This window comes from Typopeltis vanoorti, chromosome 7, assembly GCF_054136105.1.
Source record: "Typopeltis vanoorti isolate ZY-2024b chromosome 7, IOZ_Tvanoo_1.0, whole genome shotgun sequence".
Taxonomy (NCBI): domain Eukaryota; kingdom Metazoa; phylum Arthropoda; class Arachnida; order Uropygi; family Thelyphonidae; genus Typopeltis; species Typopeltis vanoorti.
The window spans coordinates 9,722,867-9,749,493 of record NC_143555.1 but is presented as its reverse complement, the minus strand read 5'-3'; the positions used below and the strand labels follow the sequence as shown (position 1 = coordinate 9,749,493).

Genomic DNA, 26,627 nt, shown 5'->3' with positions numbered 1-26,627 from the left:
TGCTGTTGAATACTGTTTCTCTCAAACGATCCCTGCCCACTTCCCATGCAAGACTGACATTCTCTCCTTGTGTCTTCTCAAGCCATGGCACTGCTCCACAATGACTCCTAAGTATTTTATAATTACTAGCTTTATAGTTTAACATAAAGCATTCCTTGACAGAGAATTCCACAAGTTTAGCAACCTCTCAGAACAACAAGACTGCATGGTAACTCTCCCCAATCAGAGCCAAAGTATGTTTACTTTAGTTATGAATATATCTTCTGATGCTGCTACCAGATCCAGCACTCTCAAACCCCTGGTCACCTGTATAACATGTTGTTTCAGGTAATGACCCATTAGTAGCTCTAAATTTTGCTTCCATCTTACTATGCACTCCCTCCAATGTATGTCCCTATAGGTGGCATCTCTTATTATAATTCTTTCTGTTATTAAATCTTAAATTGATTAATAATTAAAATTATAATAATATCAAAATCAGGTATCAACTAATGCCTTTTATTCCCTTATAGGAAGTAGGCAAGCTGTTTTAGCCCTATCTAATTTTTGGAGACTGAGTGAACAGTTCAATCTCCACTACTTGCCAATCAGAGATAGGTGACCAAGACTATCACTAATTATAAGTGGGAACCAATGAATAGAATCATGGTACCCTAACTGTATATATTATTGTCTGAAATGGTGTGGGTACTCTGGCCAATTTTCTTCAGTTTAAGGGACGAAAAACCCAGAATTCTTGGAGAAAAAACACTCTTTCCCATGCCAGAAATCGACTAACTTGGGAAACAGTCCACGAAAGGCTTAGAAAAAGTTCCTCTAGTCGGCGACTAGACTTGAACATAAGTCTTTCTTTCTTTCTTTGGGTGGCATAGTGCAGAGGATGCAAGTGTCACTTCCACTGAATATAATATATGTTATAATATAATAATATATTATTTAAAACATATAATACATAAAATATTATAACATAATGATTAAAATTCATAATTCTGTCTTTTTTTTTTTATTATTTTACAGACATGACTTTCACAAATACTAAGATAAATCAAAAAGCTGGAAAGCTTGTCCAGGAAGAAGAAAGAGAAAGGGGGAAAATATCAAAACAAGTATATTTAACCTACATAAAGTCTTGTAATGTCTCTTTAGCAGTTTTAGTGGTGCTTCTGATCATCGCAACACAAGCTGTTCGTGTGGGGACGGACTTCTGGCTTTCAGATTGGTCTGAAACATCACATCATTTAAATGAAACATCTAACATTGTAAGGAAATTATTTAAATTTAATTAATTACAATAAACATTTTGGTTTATCCAGAATACAGGTCACATAACAAATATTCTTAATATTTTAAATATAATCACTTCGATCATCAATAGCATAGTCATAGATGATCCAGGCGATTTTTATTGTAAATCTGTTATGGTTCTTTTCCTTATATTATTTATATCTCTACTTATTTGTTATAATACGTTTGTACTCTAATCATTTAGATTAACATCTATTGTTTTATATCTTTCTTTTATCCTACTGGCTGCGCCATTTATGTTGTGACTTTTTCTTATCCTTTATCTTTACTATCCTCTCGACTCCGTCATTTATGTTATTGTTCTAGAAAGAACAATAACATAAATTTTCTTATCTTGTTTGCTATTTCTTTACTTAATAAGTTGTTTACCTTTTATCTACCCTTTCTTAACTAATCCAGTATTCTATCTTTCTTAAATTCAAAGCTCGTCTAACACTGTACCTTACTTCATCATCATCAAATTCCTGCCATGTACCCTCAAGGGGTGTACAGGATATGACAGTACTACATGAAAATTACATCATTACTAACGTCCTATCTACAATTTTCCTCCAAATCAGTCTGTTACTTGTCAAAACTCCAACATTATCAGATCTTATATTTCTATCGTCTAAGACACTTTGTACCGTATCAATCCACCTATATCTTGGTCTTCCTCTGGGTCGTTTTCCTGCCAATCTGGCAGAGAACACTTGTTTTGCTAATCTTTCCTCTCCCATTCTATTTAAGTGACCATACCATCTGAGATTAGCTCTGCTAACGCATTCCTGGATGCTGACAATGTCAAGTTCTTTCCTAATATCCTAATTTTTAATATGATATTGCCATTGATGCCATCTGTTCACGCCTCTAATCTTTCTCAAGACTCTCATATCTGCGGTCTCTAGTCTTTGGTCAAGTGTTTTACTTCTGACCCAGCTCTCAGATCCATAAGTTAAAATTGGTTTGAACACTGTCTTGTATATATACAGCTAATTTAGTGTTCCTACTAATTTCTTTCTTATTCCATATGAATTTATTCAATTGACTTCCCGCCATACCAGCTTTGCTGATTCTGTTGTCTATTTCTATATTTAGTTTACCATCTTCAGTAAAAATTGTGCCTAAGTAGCTGAAATGTTTTACTTGTTCCACAGGTTCTCCATTCACAACACAGTTGACATTTTCAATGATTCTGCCTATTTTCATTGTCTTTGTCTTTTTATTGCTGACCTTCATACCATATCTATTACAACAGCTATTCAATTTAGTCAGAGAATCTTGCAGACTTGTAGCGGATTTATTTAGAAGTATAACATCATCTGCATAAAGCAAAGAGCTGTACCTTACTTATACATAATTATCCCTTATAATTTAAACTCTATAATCAGATATTCTCTCCTTCAGTGCTTTACAGTCCTATTGGCCTCTCTATGTCCTAATCAAACAATCTGAAGAAGTTCACCCTATAAGTATTAACACATTTATATTTATGCTGCGCCAGCTAATACCTAGGTAGAAAGGATTCTTGTTCAGGGTGACCCCTTTAGAGAGTTAATGATTATTTGATCAAGCATAAATTTATCCCCCCCCTCTTGCCCTTTTCTTTCTTACAATCGCGGCTTACTTATTGCATTAGTATTAATGGGTTTATCCCGCTTGGTTCGTTGTTATTTTTATGAGCGGTAGTTTTGAATTCATATAACATAGGCAGATCAGGCAAGTACATGAATGAAACAATTTAATGAGATTTAAGGTGATACACTATAATACATTTCAAAACAAGATAATATGGTTGCACTCAATTCTGATCAAAAGCTCTAATTAACTTGGGCTTATCACACATACTAAATCTTAATAACCTTAAATACGATCATAAAGTAAAAATTCATAGATTTTTTCTATGATAAAAATAATGATATGAATTTAAAATTCATATCATTAAGCCATTCGGATACACGTGGCTATCAGTGAACACATCAGCACAATTACACTTTTAGTTTAACATAATCTTGTATCTATTCGTCCTCTTAGGCAAACAATTCTTAACACTGTCTTGGACACGTATCTAGTTGTAGGCTACTCTTACAGTTCTTTAAGTTCAGTCCAATTTAAACGTTCACACAGGAAATTCACTCTCTTCTTACAACTGGAATTAGTATTTCAAAAGTCTACATTACCATTTCTGTCCTTGAACTCTTAAAACTTGTTCCCGCCTTGTCTAATCATCAAGGCCTTCAAATGTAGTCGCTTTGGAGGATATCTTCAATAGATCTGTGCGAGTAGAATCTCCAAGGGAAACGTGAGAGGTGGCACGGTAACGTCTCCTTGAATGGACTGCTCAAATAATCCCTCCGTCGTACGACAACATCACAGCTATCCTAGAGCACGGACATAGCTTGGCCCAATACGAACGCTATGACAGACGAACTAAGTCCCTTCCGCGACTGGCCAGGGACTTCCCTCCTACGACGGGCAGGACCACTCCGAGAGATCAGGAATCCAGGAAGAAAAAAGATCTCGAATCTTCATGCAAGGCCTTTTTGTTTAATTTTCTCCTCTCGGAAAATCTCGATATTTGCGATACGTGCCAGCTCAGTCACGTGTGTCCACGTCAATCTCATTAGCTCCCTCTATTATTTTCTCGTACGTGTGTCTGCCTCCTATTCCTGGAAGACGCTTAGGTTTCCCTTTCCAATACTTTCATAATGCAGGATGGTAAAAGTGACCCTTGAACCCTGACTCACAGGCTTTACTATTTCAGTGCAAGAGGCTGGTTTTTCAAAATGGATTTTGCCAGCTTACATGGATTTCTATTATCAGGCCCACACTTAATACAGATTATATTTAAACACTTTATACAATTTTATACAATTCCTTAAACTTTATCTTGACTTGTATTCACAAACAACTTATTTTTTCTATTGCCAACGTTCCATGTTCTCTGCCTGAGTAGAATTAATGTTGTGACTTGAATATTTTAATATAAACCTTTTTAATGCTTATTCAGGACACAACATAGGCTATTAGTAAAAAAAATTTTCTAAAAAAATTTTTTTTACTAAACTTTTTTTTTTCTTTTACACCGCCGTACTTCTTGTTTCTTATTTCTCCCCTCCTTTTGTTTTGTTTTTTATCTGATGGAGATGCTCTGCACAGCATTTTTGACTTTCTCCTTCTTGGATTCTGAACATTTATGAATCATTTGTTCCTCGCTCCTTTTTTTTCTTTTTCCCCCATTTTCTTTTGTACTTAGTTTTCTCTTTTTGAGGAAACTTGATTGGGAGTGTTTTACATCTTCACAGTTTACTATCTCAGACCTCATTCTTCCTTTCCTTATGCATTCTGTGGCAACCCTTCTGTTATCGTGTACTAATTTGTCTATTTTGCTAGGGTTTTTAGAATTCTTTGAATAGGCAGCTACAGTTGATGTAGATGCCCCATATGCAACGGCTTTAGGGTCCTCATCAGAGTGTTTTCTTTCTCTTGCCCTTTTTGATTCCCATCCTACAAGGGGTTTTCTTGCACTTTCGCTTTGTGATCTTTTCTTGTTTGTTTTTCTTACTTTTCTTTTCCTACCCATAAAACTCATTTCCCTATTGCTATAATCGCAAGTGAATTCATACTTCTCCAAAAAGTCATTTCCCGGTATCAACCTTGGGTGTGGGGGAGAATTTCTAGGCAATACTAGAAATTGGTGCCAGGCATACATATTAAACTTGGGCAGCCATACCTTCACCCTTATAGTACTGTTCACATGTACTACCACTGAGGATATCCCAATTAGCCTTATGGATTCTTTCAGGTATTTCTCTTTTCCCTGTGCATGGGATTCCAGCTCTCTCAACAGGCTTTCTGAGATGAAAGACACCTGGGATCCTGTGTCCACCAATGCCTTAAATCTCTTATTACAGATTTGGCCTTCTACATAGTTACCAGGGAATAATGTCTGACCCTCTTGATCTTTTTTCCAGGTCTCTCTGATGTATATGTGAGCCCTATATTCAGATACTCCTTCCTTGGGTTACTCTGCTTGACATAACAATTTCGAGCAACGTGCCCCAGTTGCTGCACCTATAGCACCTTGGGGGCTCCGTGCGATTACTCATGTCACGATCTCCGTCCAAGAACAAAGGATTGTGCAAGTTTTCTCGATTGGACAGTTCTGCCAACTTTTCCATTATATAGTCCAATTTATCTGACAGAGGCTTCTGAAGTTTCTCTACTTCTCTATGAATCATCTCCGTTGTTCTCTCATCTTTAGTGAAGCAGTTTTCTTTTTTTTTGTGGAGTTTGTCATTAGTTGACCAATTACACTGTCAAGGCGTTCCATCATGGGTTAATGAAGTTTATCCACTTCATGTTTAACTAACTGGCGAACTTTGCTAAGGTTGGGACTGCTAGCAGTAGCTTGACAAATTGCTTGTGTCTTATTTTCGTCACTTCCTTTTTGTGTCTTCTGTCTCTTTCTTTTCATGATTTTCATTTCCGATTCAAGGATCCCTAATGTTATCCCTTTTTTCATGAATCATGTGGAGGGATCCAGTGCTGACTGTGGACATATATCTCCTATCAGTTCCTCTCTTTCCCTTACAGCAGCATAACACTCCTTTAGACTTGTTATCTCTTTTCCAAAGGCTGTTTCTCTTAATTCCTTCTTCAGGCCCATTCTAAAGTGTTGGAAGATCGTCCATTCAAGGTGGTGTCTGTCTTCACCTAGGACGTTCAAGGTATTTGAGAGAGTGAGTATCCTGTCGTGAAATTCAGATACGCTCTCTCTATCTCCTTGTACCATCTTTTGGAGTTTCCATAAATTTGGCCCTACATTTTTGCATTTCGAAAATTGTGAAATTAAGATTTCTTTAAACCTATTGTAGTCCAGTGTTTCTTTTAGGGTCGGTGATGAATGAAGATATGTTCTGGCCTTTCCCACTAATTTACTACGTAATAATAAATCACTCCAACGGGTAAGCTTTCTTAATTCTTCAATATATTCGAAGAAGGATACCACATCATCAGTGTCTTCCCCAGAATATTGTGGAAATACCTATGCGGGATTTATAGATCGAAAAAATTTCTCATTATTCATGTTGGAATTTGTAGGCAGAGACATGTTGGTACTTTGGCTCACACTAAATTGTTATTAAATATTCTAATTACTATATTAATTCCTGCCTGATATGAATTCAAAAACCAACTCACTGTGATTGATCTATTGCTAGTTTTCGGGATAGAATCACATCCTGTCGACTGCACCATTTATGTTATGGTTCTTTTCCTTATATTATTTATATCTCTACTTATTTGTTATAATACGTTTGTACTCTAATTGTTTAGATTAACTTCTATTGTTTTATATCTTTCTTTTATCCTACCAGCTGCGCCATTTATGTTGTGACTTTTTCTTATCCTTTCTCTTTACTATCCTCTCGACTCCGTCATTTATGTTATTGCCCTTTTCTTATCTTGTTTGCTATTTCTTTACTTAATAAGTTGTTTACCTTTTATCTACCCTTTCTTAACTAATCCAGCATTCTATCTTTCTTAAATTCAAAACTCGTCTAACACTATACCTTACTTATACATATTTATCCCTTATAATTTAAACTGTACAATCAAATATTCTCACCTTCAGTGCTTTGCAGTCCTATTGGCCTCTCTGTGTCCTAAACAAACAATCTGAAGAAGTTCACCCTATAAGTATTGACACATTTATATTTATGCTGCGCCAGCTAATACCTAGGTAGAAAGGATTCTTGTTCAGGGTGACCGCTTTAGAGAGTTAATGATTATTTGATCAAGCATAAATTTATCTCCCCCCCCCCCCCGCTTGTCCTTTTCTTTCTCACAGTTGCAGCTTACTTATGGCATTAGTATTCATGGGTTTATCCCGCTTGGTTCGGTGTTAATTTTATGAGCGGTAGTTTTGAATTCATATATAGGCAGATCAGGCAAGTACATGAATGAAACAATTTAACACTTTCATTGCCAAGCTGAAAATTGGAATTTCGTGTGGTGGCCAAATTTTTTTTATTTTTTTATTTAGTTAGCGACGTCCACGCGATAACGCGTGATCGGCCGACAGGTGAGAACTCATGTCACGCGATATCGCGTGCTTGTCAATGCGCCTGCTGATGAACTTTAAGGTGATACACTATAATACATTTCAAAACAGGATAATATGGTTGCACTCAACTCAGATCAAAAGCTCTAATTAACTTGTACTTATCACACATACTAAATCTTAATAACTTTAAATACAATCATAAAATACAATTCATAGATTATCATTTAGCCATTCGGATACATGTGGCTATCAGTGAACACATCAGCACAATTACACTTTTAGTTTAACATAATCTTGTATCTGTTCGGCCTCTTAGGCAAACAATTCTTAACACTGTCTCGGACACGTATCTGGTTGTAGGCTACTCTTACAGTTCTTTAAATTCAGTCCAATTTAAACGTTTGCACAGGAAATTCACTATCTTCTTACAACTGGAATTAGTATTTCAAAAGTCTACATTACCATTTCTGTCCTTGAAATCTTGAAACTTGTTCCCGCCTTGTCTAATCATCAAGGCCTTCAAATGTAGTCGTTTTGGAGGATATCTTCCGTAGATCTGTGCGAGTAGAATCTCCAAGGGAAACATGGGAGGTGGCACGGTAACGTTGCCTTGAATGGACGGCTCAATTTAGTCCCTCCGTCGTACGACAACATCACAGCTATCCTAGAACACGGACATAGCTTGGCCCAATACGAACACTACAACGGACAAACTAAGTGCCTTCTGCGACTGGCCAGGGACTTCCCTCCTACAACGAGCAGGACCACTCCGAGATCAGGAATCCAGGAAAAAGAAAGATCTCGAATCTTCATGCAAGGCCTTTTTGTTTAATTTTCTCCTCTCGGAAAATCTCGATATTTGCGATACGTGCCAGCTCAGTCACGTGTGTCCACGTCAATCTCATTAGCTCCCTCTATTATTTTCTCACACGTGTGTCTGCCTCCTATTCCTGGAAGACGCTTAGGTTTCCCTTTCCAATATTTTCATAATGCAGGACGGTAAAAGTGGCCCTTGAACCCTGACTCACAGGCTTTACTATTTCAGTGCAAGAGGCTGGTTTTTCAAAATGGATTTTGCCAGCTTACATGGATTTCTATTATCAGGCCCACACTTAATACAGATTATATTTAAACACTTTATACAATTTTATACAATTCCTTAAACTTTATCTTGACTTGCATTCACAAACAACTTATTTTTTCTATTGCCAACGTTCCATGTTCTCTGCCTGAGTAGAATTAATGTTGTGACCTTAATATTTTAATATAAACCTTTTTAATGCTTATTCAGGACACAACAAAATCCCACTCATGAAAAGCTGGTAGCTTATATTAGCACTATGGATGGATTAAAGGTTTGCCCATCCAGAGTACTAATGGTCAATGAAATTTATGTACCACCTAAGGACATTCATAAACCAACCATGTCCACAGTAGGATTCAAATCCACTCTTCACCCATCTGGCTGTAAGTTTAAATACCACTGTGTATATGAATGTTTTATGAATATATATTCCGGTATATATATATATGTGTGTGTGTGTTTGTGTACTGGCCATTAGCCAACAGTATTATTGCTATTAAACCACCCAGCCAAGTAACAGTATAAGGCAGTCATGTAGAAAGACTTATGTGTTGGCAGTGCATGATTAGTTTATTTAATGGTTTTAATTTACAAACACAAGAATAATAAGAAAATGATTAATATTTTATTATTATTATGATTTGACACCTCCAGGGAGTACTTCTTTGCTTATATTTTGCAGGTGTTATACCCAGAATCTTCAGAGCACAAAAAATAGTTTGGCACAGTATATGATCTTAATACCCTTCTTAACTATGTATCAATAAATTAAATCAAATCATATCAAGCTATTATTAGTATCCAAGTCTTTCTCGTAGACTTCTCTCATTAACAATGCTATACTTCAATCCTCTTAGATGATCAAAGTACTCTTTACTTGTCCCTCTATGTACTATTTACAATGTATTATTTGCTCACCCCTTACTAGCCTTTCCAATACCCTAATTACACTGCAAGAGATATCTTATAATTTATTCATTTCAGCAATAGCAATTACCCATTTACTTGCCAAATAGTGAAAAAATAAATCAGATTTCTCTTTCCTAAAGTGAACTATATTTCACAGTCAGTTTTACTTTCCTCACTATAGCTCATCTTATTATTCTTCTAATCTATGTTTTTAGTTTGACTACCACTTTTATCCTAATGGATGCATAGCATTTTTTATGCAGTGGTTGTTTTATCCAAAAATAATTATGTATAACTTGTTTCTTTCTCGATAATACAATCTTATCTTCTACGTGCAATCAGGTAGAAAAAGTGGAAGATAAGATAATACAATCTTATCTTCCACTTGTTATGCCAGACTGCATGTATATCACAAATGTTTGCTCTCAAAAAAACATGTTTCTGTTATTCACTAGTCTAGCACATCCCTAATCACAGAAACCCCTATATGTCATATCCATACACAAAAAAATAGTTTGTCACGGTATGTAATCTTTAATGATCACGTACTGTGACACACTATACCCCATATCCTTTTTCATTGTTTTGTTCTTTTGCAACTTCCATTTTTCCCCTCTTGTACTTTGTCTCCATCTTAGCTTTTCTAATGCTTAAACTGTTTTCTAGTCTCTCCAAATCCGATTAACTATTTGTCAAAGAAAAACAAATATGAAAACTTTTTACTTAAAGTGTTTGTTCTGTGTGTTTCCTGCCCACAAAAGGTTGAAACCTTAGTACATTAGTCCTGTGGGTGAGATTAAGATTTTTTATTATATATATATATATATATATATATTAGGGTTACCAAGTAATTTTATAAACTTGGTTATTTTACTCCTAATCCCAAGTAAGCAAATAGTTAAGTTTGCGCCTGAACGTAGTTCAAGTCTAAAGGTGGTGCAACACCAGGGCAACTCATTGTAAAGGTGGGTAAAGCTGTGATCGCTATTCTTAGTATTTTCCATTATGTAAAGCACATCTAACTAAGAGATGTATACTGCAATACATTATGGGTGGGATCACTACCCAGACCGGTTTCAATCTTTTTTGAGGTCTCCTCAGTGAGTAGCTAGACCCTAAATACTAAGGTTTTAGAAATACAGAGCCTTATCAACTTTACCTATACAAGTTGCAACAAGGTGTTTTATTTTGAATAAGAATCTCTGGAGGAGATATAGATGTAAATAGTTTTTTACCTTGGGAATAATGTATATTAGGGTTACCAAGTAATTTTATAAACTTGGTTATTTTATTCCTAATCCCAAGTAAGCAATTTGTGTAGGTAAAGTTGATACCTCAAAAAAGGTTGAAACTTGTCTGCGTAGTGACCCCACCCATAATGTATTGCAGTATACATCTCTTAGTGAGATGTGCTTTACATAATGGAAAATACTAAGAATAGTGATCAGAGCTTTACCCACCTTTACAATGAGTTGTCCTGGTGTTGCACCACCTTTAGACTTGAACTACGTTCAGGCCCAAACTTAACTGTTTGCTTACTTCGGATTAGGAGTAAAATAACCAAGTTTATAAAATTACTTCGTAACCCTAATATATATATATTACATAATCCAGAAACCCTACTCTAGAGATTGTGAAACTTTTTTCCATGGGGGAGGGGGAGCATGTACATTAACCACTTGCCAATCAGACTGGCCTACTCCACACTTTCCTGTTTCATAGCTCTGTTATTGTTATGCACTTAACACTTCATTCATGCTGGAATTCTTTCTTGAATGCGTCCCCCTGCCCTGTTCAACTATTTAATTTTTCTTTAGCAATTTTGCTTATATTCAAAACTTCACATTCCTGTATCTACCTAATTACCACATTTTTGACAAATTCTCTCATACACTACTTGTCTTTTCTAATGAATATTTCTTTAGCCCCATGAAAGTACTCATACCAAAGGGCTAATTGCCTCCATTTTATATCAGTACATGCACTAATTATAATACTAAATATAAAATATTAATGCTATACTATTTAAAAATTGTTTTAGTTTTAATAAGTGAATTTCTATAGCTGAGCATTGCTTAATTTGAAACTATGATTATTTTTCTGTTAATAAGGAATTTTTATGAATTGAAAAAAAAAATAATAATGTCAATCTCACCCAAGAAAAGGGGATAAATTAATAGTGCATTGTAGTATTGGATTGGCTAAGGATTTGAACCTTGTTGACATTAAACAGGGCCACTAGCGAGAGAGGGAAGGAGGGAGAATACATTTTTAATATCATTTTCATGTTACAAATGTGTCCAAGTTCTTCATTTTTATTATCACTACTACATGAGCAACTCCATCATCATCATCATCAAATTCCTGACATGTACAGGATATGATAGTCCTTCATGAAAAATTTACCTCATTACTAACTTCCTATCTACAATTTTCCTCCAAATCAGTCTGTTACTTGTCAAGACTCCAACATCATTATCAGATCTTATATTTCTATCATCTAAGGCACTTTATACTGTATCAATCCACCTATATTTTGGTCTTCCTCTGGGTCATTTTCCTGCAAACCTTACAGAGAACACTTGTTTTGCTAATCTTTCCTTGCCATTCTGTTCAAGTGACCATACCATTCCTGGATGCTGACAATATCAAGTTCTTTCCTAATATCCTCGTTTTAAATATGATATTGCCATTGATGCCATCTGTTCATGCCTTAATGTTTCTCAGGACTCTCGTATCTATGGTCTCTAGTCTTTGGTCAAGTGTTTTACTTCTGAACCAGCTCTCAGATCCATAAGTTAAAACTGGTTTGAACACTGTCTTGTATACAGCTAATTTAGTGTTCCGACTAATTTCTCTCTTATTCCATATGAATTTATTCAATTGACTTCCTACCATACCAGCTTTGCTGATTCTCTTGTCTATTTCTATATTTAATTTACCATCTTCAGTAAAAATCGTGCCTAAGTAGCTGAAATGTTTCACTTGTTCCACAGGTTCTCCATTCACAACACAGTTGACATTTTCAATGATTCTAATTATTTTCATTGTCTTTGTCTTTTTATTCCTGACCTTCATACCATATCTATTACAGCAGTTATTCAATTTAGTCAGGGAATCTTGCAAACTTGTAGCAGATTTATTTAGAAGTATAACATCATCCCCATAAAGCAAAGAGCTGACATTAACATCTCCAATTCTGATATCATGTTTAATACCACTTTCCTTCATAAAGTGATCCATATAGATAATGAATAACAGAGGGGATAATCTACATCCTTGTCTCACACTAGATTTAACATTAAACCATCTTCCTGTACTTCCTTCAATTCTAACTGCTGACTTGCAACTCAAATAAAGACTAAGTATTGCTTGATATAATGCCCGATTGACACCATATAACTACAGTGTATTGAATAGCTTCTCTCTTGGCACTTTGTCATATGGCTTTTCCAGATCGACAAAACTTAAATACAGATCTTTGCTATATTCCCATGATTTCTCAACTAATTGTCGTAAAGTGAAGATCTGATCCTGACAGCCTCTATTTGGCCTGAATCCAGCTTGTTCTTCACCAAGCTTTTCTTCCACAATTCTTCTCAACCATTTCTCAAGTATACTGGCATAAAGATTGCCCGGAACACTGAGTAGGGAAATACCTCTGTAATTCTCACATTCAGTTTTATTTCCCTTTTTGTATATGGGTACTATTAGAGCTCTACTCCAATCTTCAGGAATTCGTCCCTCTGTCCAGGCCTACTGAACTATGCAGTGCAGCCACTGTAAGACTTTTATACTTCCATACTTCAGCATTTCTGGTTGAATATCATCTACTCCTGCTGTTTTTCCACATTTCAAGCCTTTGATGGCTTTTTCCTACTGAAAGTATGGATATGTATTTTTGACTGTATGCCTGTTGAGTGTTTCTTACCACTGTGCTATCACTGCTTGTTTTATTTAGGAATTTTTCAAAGTAATTACTCCATACTTCAAGGATATCTTTTTCTCCCGTTTTCATGTCACCTTTATCATCTCTAACTTTTACAGCACTCTTTCCTCCATTCCTAAGCTTCTTCAACAACCTCCAGAATATTTTGCCACCTTCTTGATATTTATTTTCTATGTTCTTGCCAAAGTCCTCCCATGACTTTTGTTTAGCTAATTTTACACAGTATTTAGCTTTCTTACATTTGTCTCTGTATTCTCTAAGAGCACAAGCTGACTTATTTGCCAGATACTTTTGATATACTTTCTTCTTTTCGTTCACTGCCTCTTTAACTTCCTGTGTCCACCATGGAGTTGTGATTTTTCTATTCTTGCAGACAACCTCACCACATGCCTCTCTGGCTGAATCAATCAGGGGTTTTCTTCAAGGTTTACCACTGAATCTCCAATGTTTGGTTCTTGTTCTCAAACTCTTTCATTTTTTTTTCAATAATCTTTGTGTATTTTAGTCTACAGTTTACATCTGAGAGCTGCTCAACTTTTATTCACCTTAAAACTTTCTTACATGTCATTCTTTTCAATATGAAATTCAATTTTATCCTGCTCAAGACAAGCCCTTAATTTCTAGCCTCGTGAATAACTTGCAGTCAGGTCCCATCATTATAATATGCAGGTAGTATTTTCATCCTAATGTGCATAACGTTTGCTGCATTAACCATGTAACCATCATCTTTTATCCAACTTTCCAGTATTTAAACATTCTGCAGGATATCCTTTCTTTTAGGCTTACACGGTGATCCAAATGCATTTTTGAAAATTATGGAGCCAACTACCATGTTTGAATAAAAACTTTAGTTTAATATAACTAAAATCTACATTCGACGTTTCGACCTTTATGTCAAGGTCACCTTCTGCAGCATACAACTATACACAGGAAACAAGCTATACTACAATCAAACTGGTTTGTTAAAGACACTGACCAACCGCTACAACAATTGTTGGCCTGATCTCTGGTGGAGAAAAAAATATGTAATATGTAATAATATGCTAATATGTAAAATCTAGCATAAGTCAGGACTCTAGCCAATACTCAGCTAGTTTTAGAAACCATTCCATACCAACTGGCTGGAATGATGTTAATATATGTATATAGTAGACAACACTAATAACAGGACTCTAGCGTTGATGTATAATTTTTTATTTATTTTTATTTATTTTTTATTTTTTCCCCACCAGAGGTCAGGCCAGCAATTGATGTAGCAGTTGGTCAGTGCCTTTAACAGACCAGTTTGATTGTAGTATAGCTTGTTTCCTGTGCATAGTTGTATGCTCCAGAAGATGACCTTGACTTAAAGGTCGAAACGTCGAATGTAGAATTTAGTTATATTAAACTAAAGTTTTTAATCAAACATGGTAATTGTCTCCATAATTTTCAAAAATGCACTCTACAGGATATGCACATCACTTTTATTAAGTATTGTCCTTCCCAGGTTAGTAATCTGCATACATCTCATTTCCCTTCAACCTTTTTTTGATATCATTAAAATCCTTGTGACATTCCACTGGTCACCTGCCTTTTTGTCAATCAGCTCCACCATATGCTATTCATGGATGTTTTGTCTTTCAGCTGACATCTTATCCCCTTACCTACTTTGTATGCATCAATATTTGCTCAGTTTATATAATAGGGTTTTGGGGCATTTGTCCTATCATTGCCTTTGCAAAATCTAGTACTATCATGATGTGGCCATTTCACTTATCCAACATATCTCTCATTCTATTGACGAAAGTGAATAATTTACTAAGACAATATCCTCCCTCACACACACACAACTTCACTGCACTGTACCTCACAGAGTATCATATCCTGTTTAATTCACTCGGAAATTCTACCCTTAGTGAACTCTTAATTTTTTTTTATTATTATTATGTGACACCTCCAGGAGTCCAAAGACTCATCGAGGGAGGGAGGGTACCTACTCTATAACTCTCCATCTCAACTCTCAATCCACCAACTACACTGAACCTCATCATCTACACCAACACCACTAGTACTTTCACAAACAATCACAAATGGTGGGATTTGAACCCGCAGCCTTTTACTGGAGAGTGGATATTCTAACCACTCGGCCAACCAGGCTGGCGAATTTGAACACCTTAACTGCAATGGCATCGTGTGCCCATTTCGGTTGGGTGTGCTGTCATGTGACTTATGCAACCTGCACAACAAAATTCACATCAATTTGACTGCATTTTTATTGATGTATGAAGGTTATTAAAATACATAGCACATCAGCTCTCATCTTAATTCTTGTAGAGAGGCTTATACACTGTTTAAACATGATAACTAATAATTAAGGAATTGACAGTGTACAGTACACTAGAAATATAAATTAAATAAACTTTAATATATACTTTCCGATATTTCAGCAAACGTCATGTTGCCATCTTCTTGGGAACTTAATACAAAGACAAGTGCACACAAGTACTACATAACAGCAAATGAGAACCGAAGCTAGGAAGCTAACGTTTTCTTAAAGTTCTGATGGTGCCCCCTGGCGAGCTATATTGGTAGTTCTTGGCCTTTGGGCTGAAGTTCTTCTGATAAATGTTTCCCAAATTTGGGGCAGTCTCATGCATCCAAATTTGTTGAGGTTTGGCATGTTCCTAAGGGCTGAGGCTGATTCCATGAATAGTCTTTCATATTTGAACTTGCTGCGGTGTATTTCTGTGGCTTTCTTCCATCTTATTCTGTGGCGAGTATCCAGAGCATGGTCTGCGAGCCCAGAGTGGCTGTACTGGTGAAATCGGATGTAATCCTTGTGTTCTGAGATTCTGATATTTGCTGTCCTGCCTGTTTGGCCAAAGTAGGACAATTTACAGCTGCAAGGGACTTGGTATACACCAGGTAGGTCTAGGGGAAGTGGTTGGGCTTTACCGGCCGAGGAATTAATGATCCAAATTGAACACGGGATTCTCCACCTTCCAAACCACATCGCCAACGATATTAGATTGGATGTAGCCTGTGTTCTCACAAAAGCAAAACCTCCAAAATCCAACACATCCATTAATGAATACAAGTCACTACAAGAATTGAAGAAAAAAACAAAGAAATAGTGATCACCAAAGCGGATAAGGGGAACGCCACTGTGGTACTAAATCTTAATGACTACACAGGTAAACTTAAGGCTTTACTATTAGATCGAGCCACTTACCTCCCTGTTGAATACAATCCCACCAACTCTCAAATTAGAAAACTCCATAGGCTCCTTAAGAAGGTCACTTCTTGGCCTGTGGAGATTACTAACAGACTGAAACCATATAACTCTAGACCCCCCCCCCCCGCATATATGGGCTCTCAAAAATACATAAAGAAAATGTGCCATTAAATCCCATAGTGGATGGCATTGATTCCCCCACTTACAAACTAGCCAAGCATTTAGCCAAAGCGCTCTCACACTATACTGGCAACACGCCATCACACATAAAAAACTCAGCCCACTTCAAAGCCAGTATAGAAAACCTTACACTCCAACATAATGACATAATGGTCAGTTTTGACATCTCCTCCTTATTCACGAATGTCCCCCTCAAAGAAACCTTAGAGCTAATCCAAGCTAAATTTCCTCCCGATATCTCAGCCCTATTTCAGTTTACAATGAACTCAGGCTATTTCGTTTGGCAGGAAAAATTCTACAAACAGATAGAGGGGACAGCCATGGGTTCACCACTTTCCCCACCCTTGGCCAACTTCTTTATGGAGACTTTTGAAGAGAAAGCCTTAAACTCAGCCCCACAAAAACCTACCATATGGCTTCGCTACGTTGAGGATGTGTTTGCTATTTGGCCACATGGCCCAGATTCACTCCTCTCCTTCCTAACACACTTAAACAACCAACACCCTAGAATCAACCTCCCCTTCCTAGACACACTAGTCACCCTCCCACCTAATGGAACCTTGGTTTTCTCAGTTTATAGAAAACCCACCCATACAGGCAGATACATTCACCAACAATCCCATCACCCCCCCCCCCCCCTCACAACAATATGGAGTTATTAATACACTATTCAACAGGGCAAAAATAATCTGTTCAAATGATCAAGCCCTAACCACGGAACTAAATCACATCCGTGACACTTTCTCAGCCAATGGCTACCCCCCCTCCAAAAAGAATCCAAAAAATACTTAAACCAGTTATCCACAACCCCCCTTCACAAAAAAGATTACTCTAAATCCATCACCATTCCCTACATCCGAGGTACCTCTGAAAAAATCAACAAAATCTTAAAAAAAATATGACTTGACCACTTGTTACAGACCACATAGAAAATTGGCATCCCTAATCCGCTCCACTAAAGACCAACCACTTCCCCTAGATCTACCTGGTGTATACCAGGTCCCTTGCAGTTGTAAATTGTCCTACTTTGGCCAAACAGGCAGGACAGCAAATATCAGAATCTCAGAACACAAGGATTACATCCGATTTCACCAGTACAGCCACTCTGGGCTTGCAGACCATGCTCTGGATACTCGCCACAGAATAAGATGGAAGAAAGCCACAGTAATACACCGCAGCAAGTTCAAATATGAAAGACTATTCATGGAATCAGCCTCAGCCCATAGGAACATGCCAAACCTCAACAAATTTGGATGCATGAGACTGCCCCAAATTTGGGAATCATTTATCAGAAGAACTTCAGCCCAAAGGCCAAGAACTGCTAATATAGCCCACCAGGGGGCACCATCAGGACTTTAGGAAAACGTTAGCTTCCTAGCTTCGGTTCTCATTTGCTGTTATGTGGTACTTGTGTGCACTTGTCTTTGTATTAAGTTCCCAAGAAGATGGCAACATGACGTTTGCCGAAATATCGGAAAGTATATATTAAAATTTATTTAATTTATATTTCTAGTGTACGCTGTTAATTCCTTAATTATTAGCTCTTATCTTAATTGGTCCAATGCAATTCATTGTAAGATAACTTTGAATACTTTAATTTATCAAAACCAAATCTGCATAGACTGGGGGATAATGTGTTTGTTTTAAGATATATTGGAAAACAATAATGAAGAAGAATACTATATTTTTGGTATATTTTAATTACTCAAAGGTGTAAATATGTGATCCATCATTAATAAGTGATGTGAGAATGGGAAAGGAATGCAAAGGAATACTTTCATTAATGGCAAACAAATTATTAATAATTAATATTTGTGCTATATGTGTCCTATAAGTTGCTGGATAGAACGAATAGCATGTGATCTATACAGTTTAGACATGAGTTCATCTCTTTACTTTATGCAGATATGTTATACTTCTAAATAACTCCTGTACAAGTCTTACTTGACTAAATTGAATAACTATAATAAATTTGATATGAAAATCAACAATGAAAAGATACTGAAAATAGGCAGAAACATAGAAAACATCAATTGTATATCCTGGGTGGAGAATTATAGAACAAGTAAAAATATTTCAGCTATTTAGGCACAATTTTAGTGAAAATGACACATTAAATATGGAAATAGAAAAAAGAATTAGCAAAGCCGGTAGTAGGAAATCTCCTGAATAAATTTATAAGAAATAAGCAAGAAAGTAGCCAGAACATATCATTATACTAGACCGTGTTCAAACCAGTTTTAACTTATGGATCTGAGAGCTGGTTTAGGCATAAAATGCTTCATCCAAGACTTGGGAGCACAGATATAAGAGTTCTGAGAAGCATTAAGGGGAGTGAACAGATGGCATCAATGGCAGTATTATATTAAAAATGAGGATATTAGGAAAGAACTTGACATTGTTAGCTATCAGGAATATGTGTTAGCAGGGCTAATATCGGGTGGTATACCTGAGATTAAAAAGTCACTTTAAAAAAGGATGGAAGATAAATGGTTGCCAAAACAAATGATTTTTGCCAGGATGCAAAAATCATTTGTTTTTCCAAGACCTAGAGAAAACTTAGATGGTGGATTGATACAGTAGGAAGAGTCTTAGAAGAACAAACTATAATAATTTATTATATTGGAGTCCTAACAGATAACAGAATAATTTGGAGGATAATTGTCAATAGGAAGTTAGTAATGATGTACCTTTTCATATAATATCATCATAATATATACTGATTTCCACAATAACTCTACCTGTGTTGGCTGTGCTGCTGTGTTTCCTGACATTATTATCTCCAACCAGATCCCACTTAATTGTAGCAATTATAAGCAGAGTTGCATGCCATTCAGTTTGCACTTGTGCATATAAAAGAAAACTGCTGCCAAAAGTGTGTAATTTATACACACTCATTGAACTCTTTACAGGCTATCTCCTTTCCTGTGTATAATCAACAAACCCTTAATTTCGTTTTGCTTGTGCTTGTTTGCCAGCCACTTTGGAATTATTGGAAATAAGACTGCAGATGCAGCTGCTAGATCAGCTCATACTTTACATACTGTTTGATAGTTCCATATACAGACTACAAACAGTTTATTAGATCAAAGCTAATTGCTCAATGGCAGTCATCATGGCAGGAAGCATTGATAAACAAATTATATAACATTAAGCCTGAAATTAAGCATTGGCATTCTAGTCAATGTAGAAAGTGAAGAGAGGAAGTTATTCTTGCTAGGCTCTGCTTAGGTCACAGTCATCTTGCACATTCTTATTTACTCAGGGCTAATGACCCTCCCATGTGTGAAAAATGCAACACACAGCTTACTGTTTGTCATATTCTGGTGGAGTGCCAGCACTTTACACAAGAGAGGAATAAAATTTTTACCTATCTAGCTAAGCCAATACTCTCAGGCAAATGTTTTAGACTCAGACAGATTGCATGATGTTTTTAACCTTCTGCAAAGAATTGATTTTACAAACACATAAGAAATACATCTGTAGCCATAAGTATGGTCAGTCAGGTCTGACTGACCATACTTTGGAAGAGCAGATGAGGGCAGCCAGCTTCAGATGAGATTTGAGTGCAGTGCAGAGATTGCATGTTTTTTTTAGAGTTCTGGCTATTTTTGTTTCTGCAGTGCCTCAGATAAGGAACAATGATAGCATTATTATAGTCAACATGTTGATAACAGTGATGTGAGCAATTAATTTGTTGATCTTTTTGGCATTATTATTATTATTTTATTATTATTATTACGGGTATCTCCATGGAGTCAGTAGACTCATCGCGGGAGACCCAAACTAGCAAAACAATATCTGTCATATCTCTTCTTGAATTCATTTACAGACGAAGAGCTCACAACTAAGTCAGGCAATGAATTCCACTCATTCACCACCCTCCAGGCAAAAAACCTTGTTCTGACACCTTTGTTAACCACACTCTTCTTTAATTTCCAGAGATGACCTCTTGTTCTTCCCTCACTTTCACACAGCTGAAACATTTCCCCTGCATCAATCCTATAAAAACCTTTTAGTAATTTGAATGTTTCTATCATATCCCCTCTTCTTCGCCTATCAACCAATCTCTGCAATCCACAAGCTCTCAATCTATCAATGTAGGGAGCATTTTTTATATCACTCACCAACTTGGTCACTCTTCTCTGAACCCTCTCCACAGCCTCCTCATCTCCAAGGAATCCAGGTGACCAGACCTGAGCACAGTAATCCAAATGTGGAAGTATCAATGCTTTATAAAGGGGAATAATAACCTCTTTATCTCTGGATGTCAGTGTGTTCCTCAACAACCAAGTAATCCTATGTGCAATCTTGGACACCTTAGCAATGTGTCCTCTGAACTTCATCTCCCTATCTACCAATACCCCTAAGTCCCTAGCCTCATCAATCTCTTGGAGTACCTTTCCATCGATGTAGTACACAGCTGGACTCATCGCGGGAGACCCAAACTAGCAAAACAATATCTGTCATATCTCTTCTTGAATTCATTTACAGACGAAGAGCTCACAACTAAGTCAGGCAATGAATTCCACTCATTCACCACCCTCCAGGCAAAAAACCTTGTTCTGACACCTTTGTTAACCACACTCTTCTTTAATTTCCAGAGATGACCTCTTGTTCTTCCATCACTTTCACACAGCTGAAACATTTCCCCTGCATCAATCCTATAAAAACCTTTTAGTAATTTGAATGTTTCTATCATATCCCCTCTTCTTCGCCTATCAACCAATCTCTGCAATCCACAAGCTCTCAATCTATCAATGTAGGGAGCATTTTTTATATCACTCACCAACTTGGTCACTCTTCTCTGAACCCTCTCCACAGCCTCCTCATCTCCAAGGAATCCAGGTGACCAGACCTGAGCACAGTAATCCAAATGTGGAAGTATCAATGCTTTATAAAGGGGAATAATAACCTCTTTATCTCTGGATGTCAGTGTGTTCCTCAACAACCAAGTAATCCTATGTGCAATCTTGGACACCTTAGCAATGTGTCCTCTGAACTTCATCTCCCTATCTACCAATACCCCTAAGTCCCTAGCCTCATCAATCTCTTGGAGTACCTTTCCATTGATGTAGTACACAGCTGGTAATCTTTTAATCCCAAAATGCATGACTTTACACTTTTCCACATTGAACTGACATCCATTTTCTTTTGCCCATTTTACCAGCTTATTTAAATCCTCCTGCAAACTTTCAACATCAGCTTGATTTTTTATTGCACTACACAACTTTGCATCATCAGCAAACAACTGAATATCTCCCTTTAAGCCGTTTCCTATATCATTTATATACAAATTAAACAACATTGGCCCAAGCACAGAGCCCTGAGGCACACCACTGGTCACCTGCCTCATTCTGGACTCGGCTCCTCCATACATCACCTTATGGTATCTCTCCCTGAGCCATTCTCCTATCCATATCACCAATTTAATATCCATTCCCATCTGCTCCAATTTGCGTAACAGTGTTCTATGGGGTATCCTGTCAAAAGCCTTAGCAAAATCCAGAAGCACCACTGTGTAACCAGTTCCTTTGTCCAACTCAGATGTTATTCTATTATGAATAGTTAATAGATTGCTAAGGCAGGATCTACCTTTAACAAAACCATGTTGGCCTCTATAGAGTATCATATCCTGATCCACCCATTCTTGAATTTTGTCTTTAACCAACTTTTCCAATACTTTTACCACTACTCCTGAGATGGTGATTGGTCTGTAATTCAATACCGCAGTTTTAGAGCCACCCTTATGCAAAGGAACCACTTTGCCTAACTTCCACTCCCTAGGGACCATACCAGAGTTCAAACTTAAGTTAAATATCCAGGTGAGAGGGGTTGACAATTCATTTGCACATTCACGCAACACCCGAGCTGATATTCCATCTAAGCCTACCGCAGTGTTTGCATTTAAGTTTTGCAATATATTTAATACCTCTGATTCTTTAGCTTCAATTCTCACATTAGGTATTGCTGTAGGTATAGAGATATCCTCACTTGGGTGATAGACTTTTGAAAAGTGATCACTCAGTAACTCGACTATTACATCTGATTTTGTCACCTCAATACTATCAGCACCCACTAAGGTTATCCTTCCGAAGTCATTCTTCCTCTTACTTGCCACATAGCGGAAGAACTCTTTGGGATTACCCTTGATCTCTTTGGCTAAGGTCTTCTCATAATCTGATTTAGCTTTTCTTACTATGCTGGTAACCTTCCTAGCTTGAGCCTTGTACTGCTCATGGGTGTCCTGATCGCCTTTCTCCTTGTAAATTCTCCATAACATTTTCTTTTTTTGCAGTTCAAGCTTGATACTACTGCTCATCCATCTAATGCCTGCCTTGTTTGACCTCCTAACCATGGGGACACAATCTGATATTGCTTTCCTCAGATACCCGCTGATTTTATCCCAAGCACTGCTAACATCTTTCCCTTGCAATATGTTCTGCCATGGGATGGCTGCAAGCTCACTCCGAAGCTTGTTATAATTGCCTAACCTGTAGTTCCGTACATACCCCTTCTTAATAGAAAAATCCACAGATTTTGCAACCTCCCAAGTCAATACCACATGATCGCTTTCACCAACTGGAGGTAACGAGGACACCTTACTTATGCATATAACCTCTGAACCAATAACCAGGTCCAACACTCTCACACCACGTGTCCCTGCAGTTACGTGCTGTTTCAAGTAATTATCTCGTAGAAGATGTATGAATTCCATTTCCTTTTTGCTACGTGATATTTCCTCCTTCCAATTGATATCACCGTAATTAAAATCCCCCATAATAATCACCAAGCCTTCACTCATTGCACTAAGTTGCGGATGCATGAATTCAATATCTCCCCCCGTACTCCCTGGCCTATAGCAGCATCCAACTGTATATTTGGTTGCGTTGGTCGCTATTTCGCACCAGACTACCTCAGATGAACTCTCATTCACATGTCTATCATCATGATATACTATTTTCTTTGGCTGCAACACATCAGCTATCATCAACAGTACTCCTCCTCCTGTTCTATCTTCTCTATCCTCCCTGAAAATACTGTACCCATCACATTCAATTCCAGTGACCACATCTTCTGCTGACAGCCAAGTTTCACTAATGCCTACAACTTTTGGTGAGATTTCACTGACTAATGCCATAAATTCTTCTCTCTTATTTCGAATGCTTCTAGTTGGTATACAAAAATTGCAGATTCCCTCTAGATCTTGTACCGGCTTTAGAACTGATATATAAGTCACTAACTACCGTAGTCCTATGCCGATTTTTATCCCCTCTCTTCTGCAATTTATTCAGTCTATAAGGATCAATAAATACACAATCAGTGCTAAAGTTTCTCTCTCTTACACTCAACCTTTTCAATATTAGTTTCCCTGCCCAATAACTTCAACCTGTTCAGAAAACAATAACTTCTTCAATCGCTTATGTCCTTCCATGTTAAGATGCAGTCCATCTCTAGCATACAACTGCCTTTTTCCTTCAAACACACTCCAAACATCAACAAACTCCAGACCTCTTTTTCTGCACATTCTTGCAATCATATCATTCATTATCATTGCTCGTCTACTTAACTCGTAATTGTCAAAACGAGGCAGCACACACACTATTCTCCCATTGACACTTTTCCTCTTCACAATATCTAATAATGTTCTTAAATCTTTTCCTACCCGATTTATACTACCTCTCAGGTCATTCGTACCCACCATGACTATCATCTTGTCTGCTTCATGCCCTCTCTTTATTGCTAAAGCCACTCTTTCTATTGTCCCATCAGCCAAGCACTCCTCATGCATACCACTCTCCATACCCTTAATCATAGAATCACCATATATTTTACCACTCTTAACTTCATTCAAGTCCACACTCATGGACTCATTCTCTACACTATTCAGCATGACTCTCCCAGCTTCATTACTCAACTCTCTATTACTTACCCCCCCACTCTCACTACATCTCATTTCTTCTAGGCCACTTGTGGTTTTATTATATTGACTCCCAATCACTCCCATACTATTTATTACTGAATCATTCACCAAAGACTCACCCATATGTAATCCTGTTCTAGTTACTTCAGCTAAAGTAATCTCTATAGTCCTAATTTCTCTGTTTAACACATTAAACTCCGCTTTAACTTCCAGTATCTCCTTACCGATCACTTCCACTTCCTCATGAAGAAGATGAAGGTCATTTTTCATTTTCATAAACTCCCGCCGAAGTTCTTCCGCTACGGTCCCGATGTCAGCTTCCATTCCTAAACGCTCCAGCCTATCCTGACACTTCTCACATACGTCGACATTTTCGTTCTTCTCATTTTGCCAGACCGACCACAGATCCTTCACATTTTTCGGTGCATACATATAGCAGTTTCCGCAACGCATCCATTGCGAAAAATCTACGCTGAGCCGGCCTTTCTTGTAGTAGTAGAAGTCCTGCGCGCCGCTGACGTACGTTTCTTGTTGGACGCCATCTTTACACGTTGATATAGTGAAACAAACAGCAGTGAAAACACAATATATACAACACAGTTCTAAACAATAATACAACTGAAGGACACTTGTTTCTAACCGATGCACAATTGCAGCACAATTTGTGACAAAAAGCCACACTATATTTAACTTTAAAAACACGTTTTCTAGACTAGCTAAACTCGACCGCCACATTTACCAAGGACACTAGTGCCAAGCATGGGACAAAAAAGTCTGGTAGATAACGGTGAGTTCAACTGTATGTTCAGCTTGGGTGGAACAGAGACCTCAGGCTCTGTTACCTACAGTTTTGATAGTGGCATACTGTTGAGAGGGCTTATAATGGGAAAGTTTGTGTATATATATATCCAGTGCTTTTTTCTGGAACAAAAAAGTGCCAGTACTCGCCATGAAGATGTTATTACAGCAACTTCCGCACTTTTAACATATCCTCCGATATACCCTAGTCATCTCTAGATTGCTTCTTGCTTTCGATACCAACATTTTATTCTTGACATACAGCCATCGTTTCTCTTGCAGAAGTCATTTTTCTGCAAAAGTGTCCAATATTCTGGCCAATCATTATCAGAATCTGCTTCCTTTTGACCACGTGAATTTTCGGTCTTGGTTTCCTGATCCTCTTCACCAAGTGTATTTTCAGTGCTAGTTTTCTGTTTTACAGGATCACAAGTAGATTCAACAATTTCTGCTTCTTCAGCCTTCCTTTTTTTACTCATTGGCATAAAGTAACTACTTACTCATTTTGAACAATGATTGCACTGATTTAACTTAGATTAAATCAAAACTCAGGTGAACACCTGCTTGTTGCAGAGTTAATATAGAACTGATAAACTGATATTGGAAGCAATCGGAAATGAACACAACTTCCTGTTTCCGGTTGCATACCAACCTATGAAACAGGAAAGCAGGGTACCAACTTATGAGTAATCAAAACTGAAAATTCAATTCGTGAACACAGTACCATTTATGGGAATATTTATAATACATTTTGCTGTCAAAAAATTGCAACTTTTTAAAAACTTAAGAAAAAAAGGTGCCGGTACTGCGTACTGTTCCGTACCGCCAGAAAAAAAGCACTGTATATATCTAACTATGTGAGTGGGTTTTTTGTAAATTGAGAAAGAGAGGGTGCCATTGGAGTATCAAATCATGCATCTATCTATTGAGCGCTGTCTATTGAGATTGAGGAGGAGGAGGAGAGAGTCCAATGTGTGTGAGCCATGTGACCAAATAGAGAACACATAATATCAATGTATCTTAGCCAGATAGGTTTGAGAATAGCAGCATCAATAGCATGTTTTTTCAAATAAATTGGAGACCCTCTTAACCATAACATACTCCATATAATTCTGATACCTTTCAGATAGACAATCTCCAATCCAGCACACTAATCTACCATCCAGTCCCATTTGTTCCAGTTTAATTACCAGCTTGTCATTTGGCAGTCTGTTGAAA

General features: G+C 37.2%; 1 protein-coding gene across 3 annotated transcripts in view; it reads left to right on the top strand.

Moving 5' to 3' along the window:
• The window catches only part of LOC150104479 (ATP-binding cassette sub-family C member 8-like), an 822,612-nt gene that overhangs the window by 493,787 nt on the left and 302,198 nt on the right, over window positions 1–26,627 (top strand). For all 3 annotated transcript variants that reach the window (XM_090395659.1, XM_090395657.1, XM_090395658.1), the window contains exon 20: window positions 1,018–1,259. In XM_090395659.1, coding sequence (XP_090251785.1) covers window positions 1,018–1,259 — 242 coding nt within the window. The remainder of the gene's footprint in view (window positions 1–1,017; window positions 1,260–26,627) is intronic.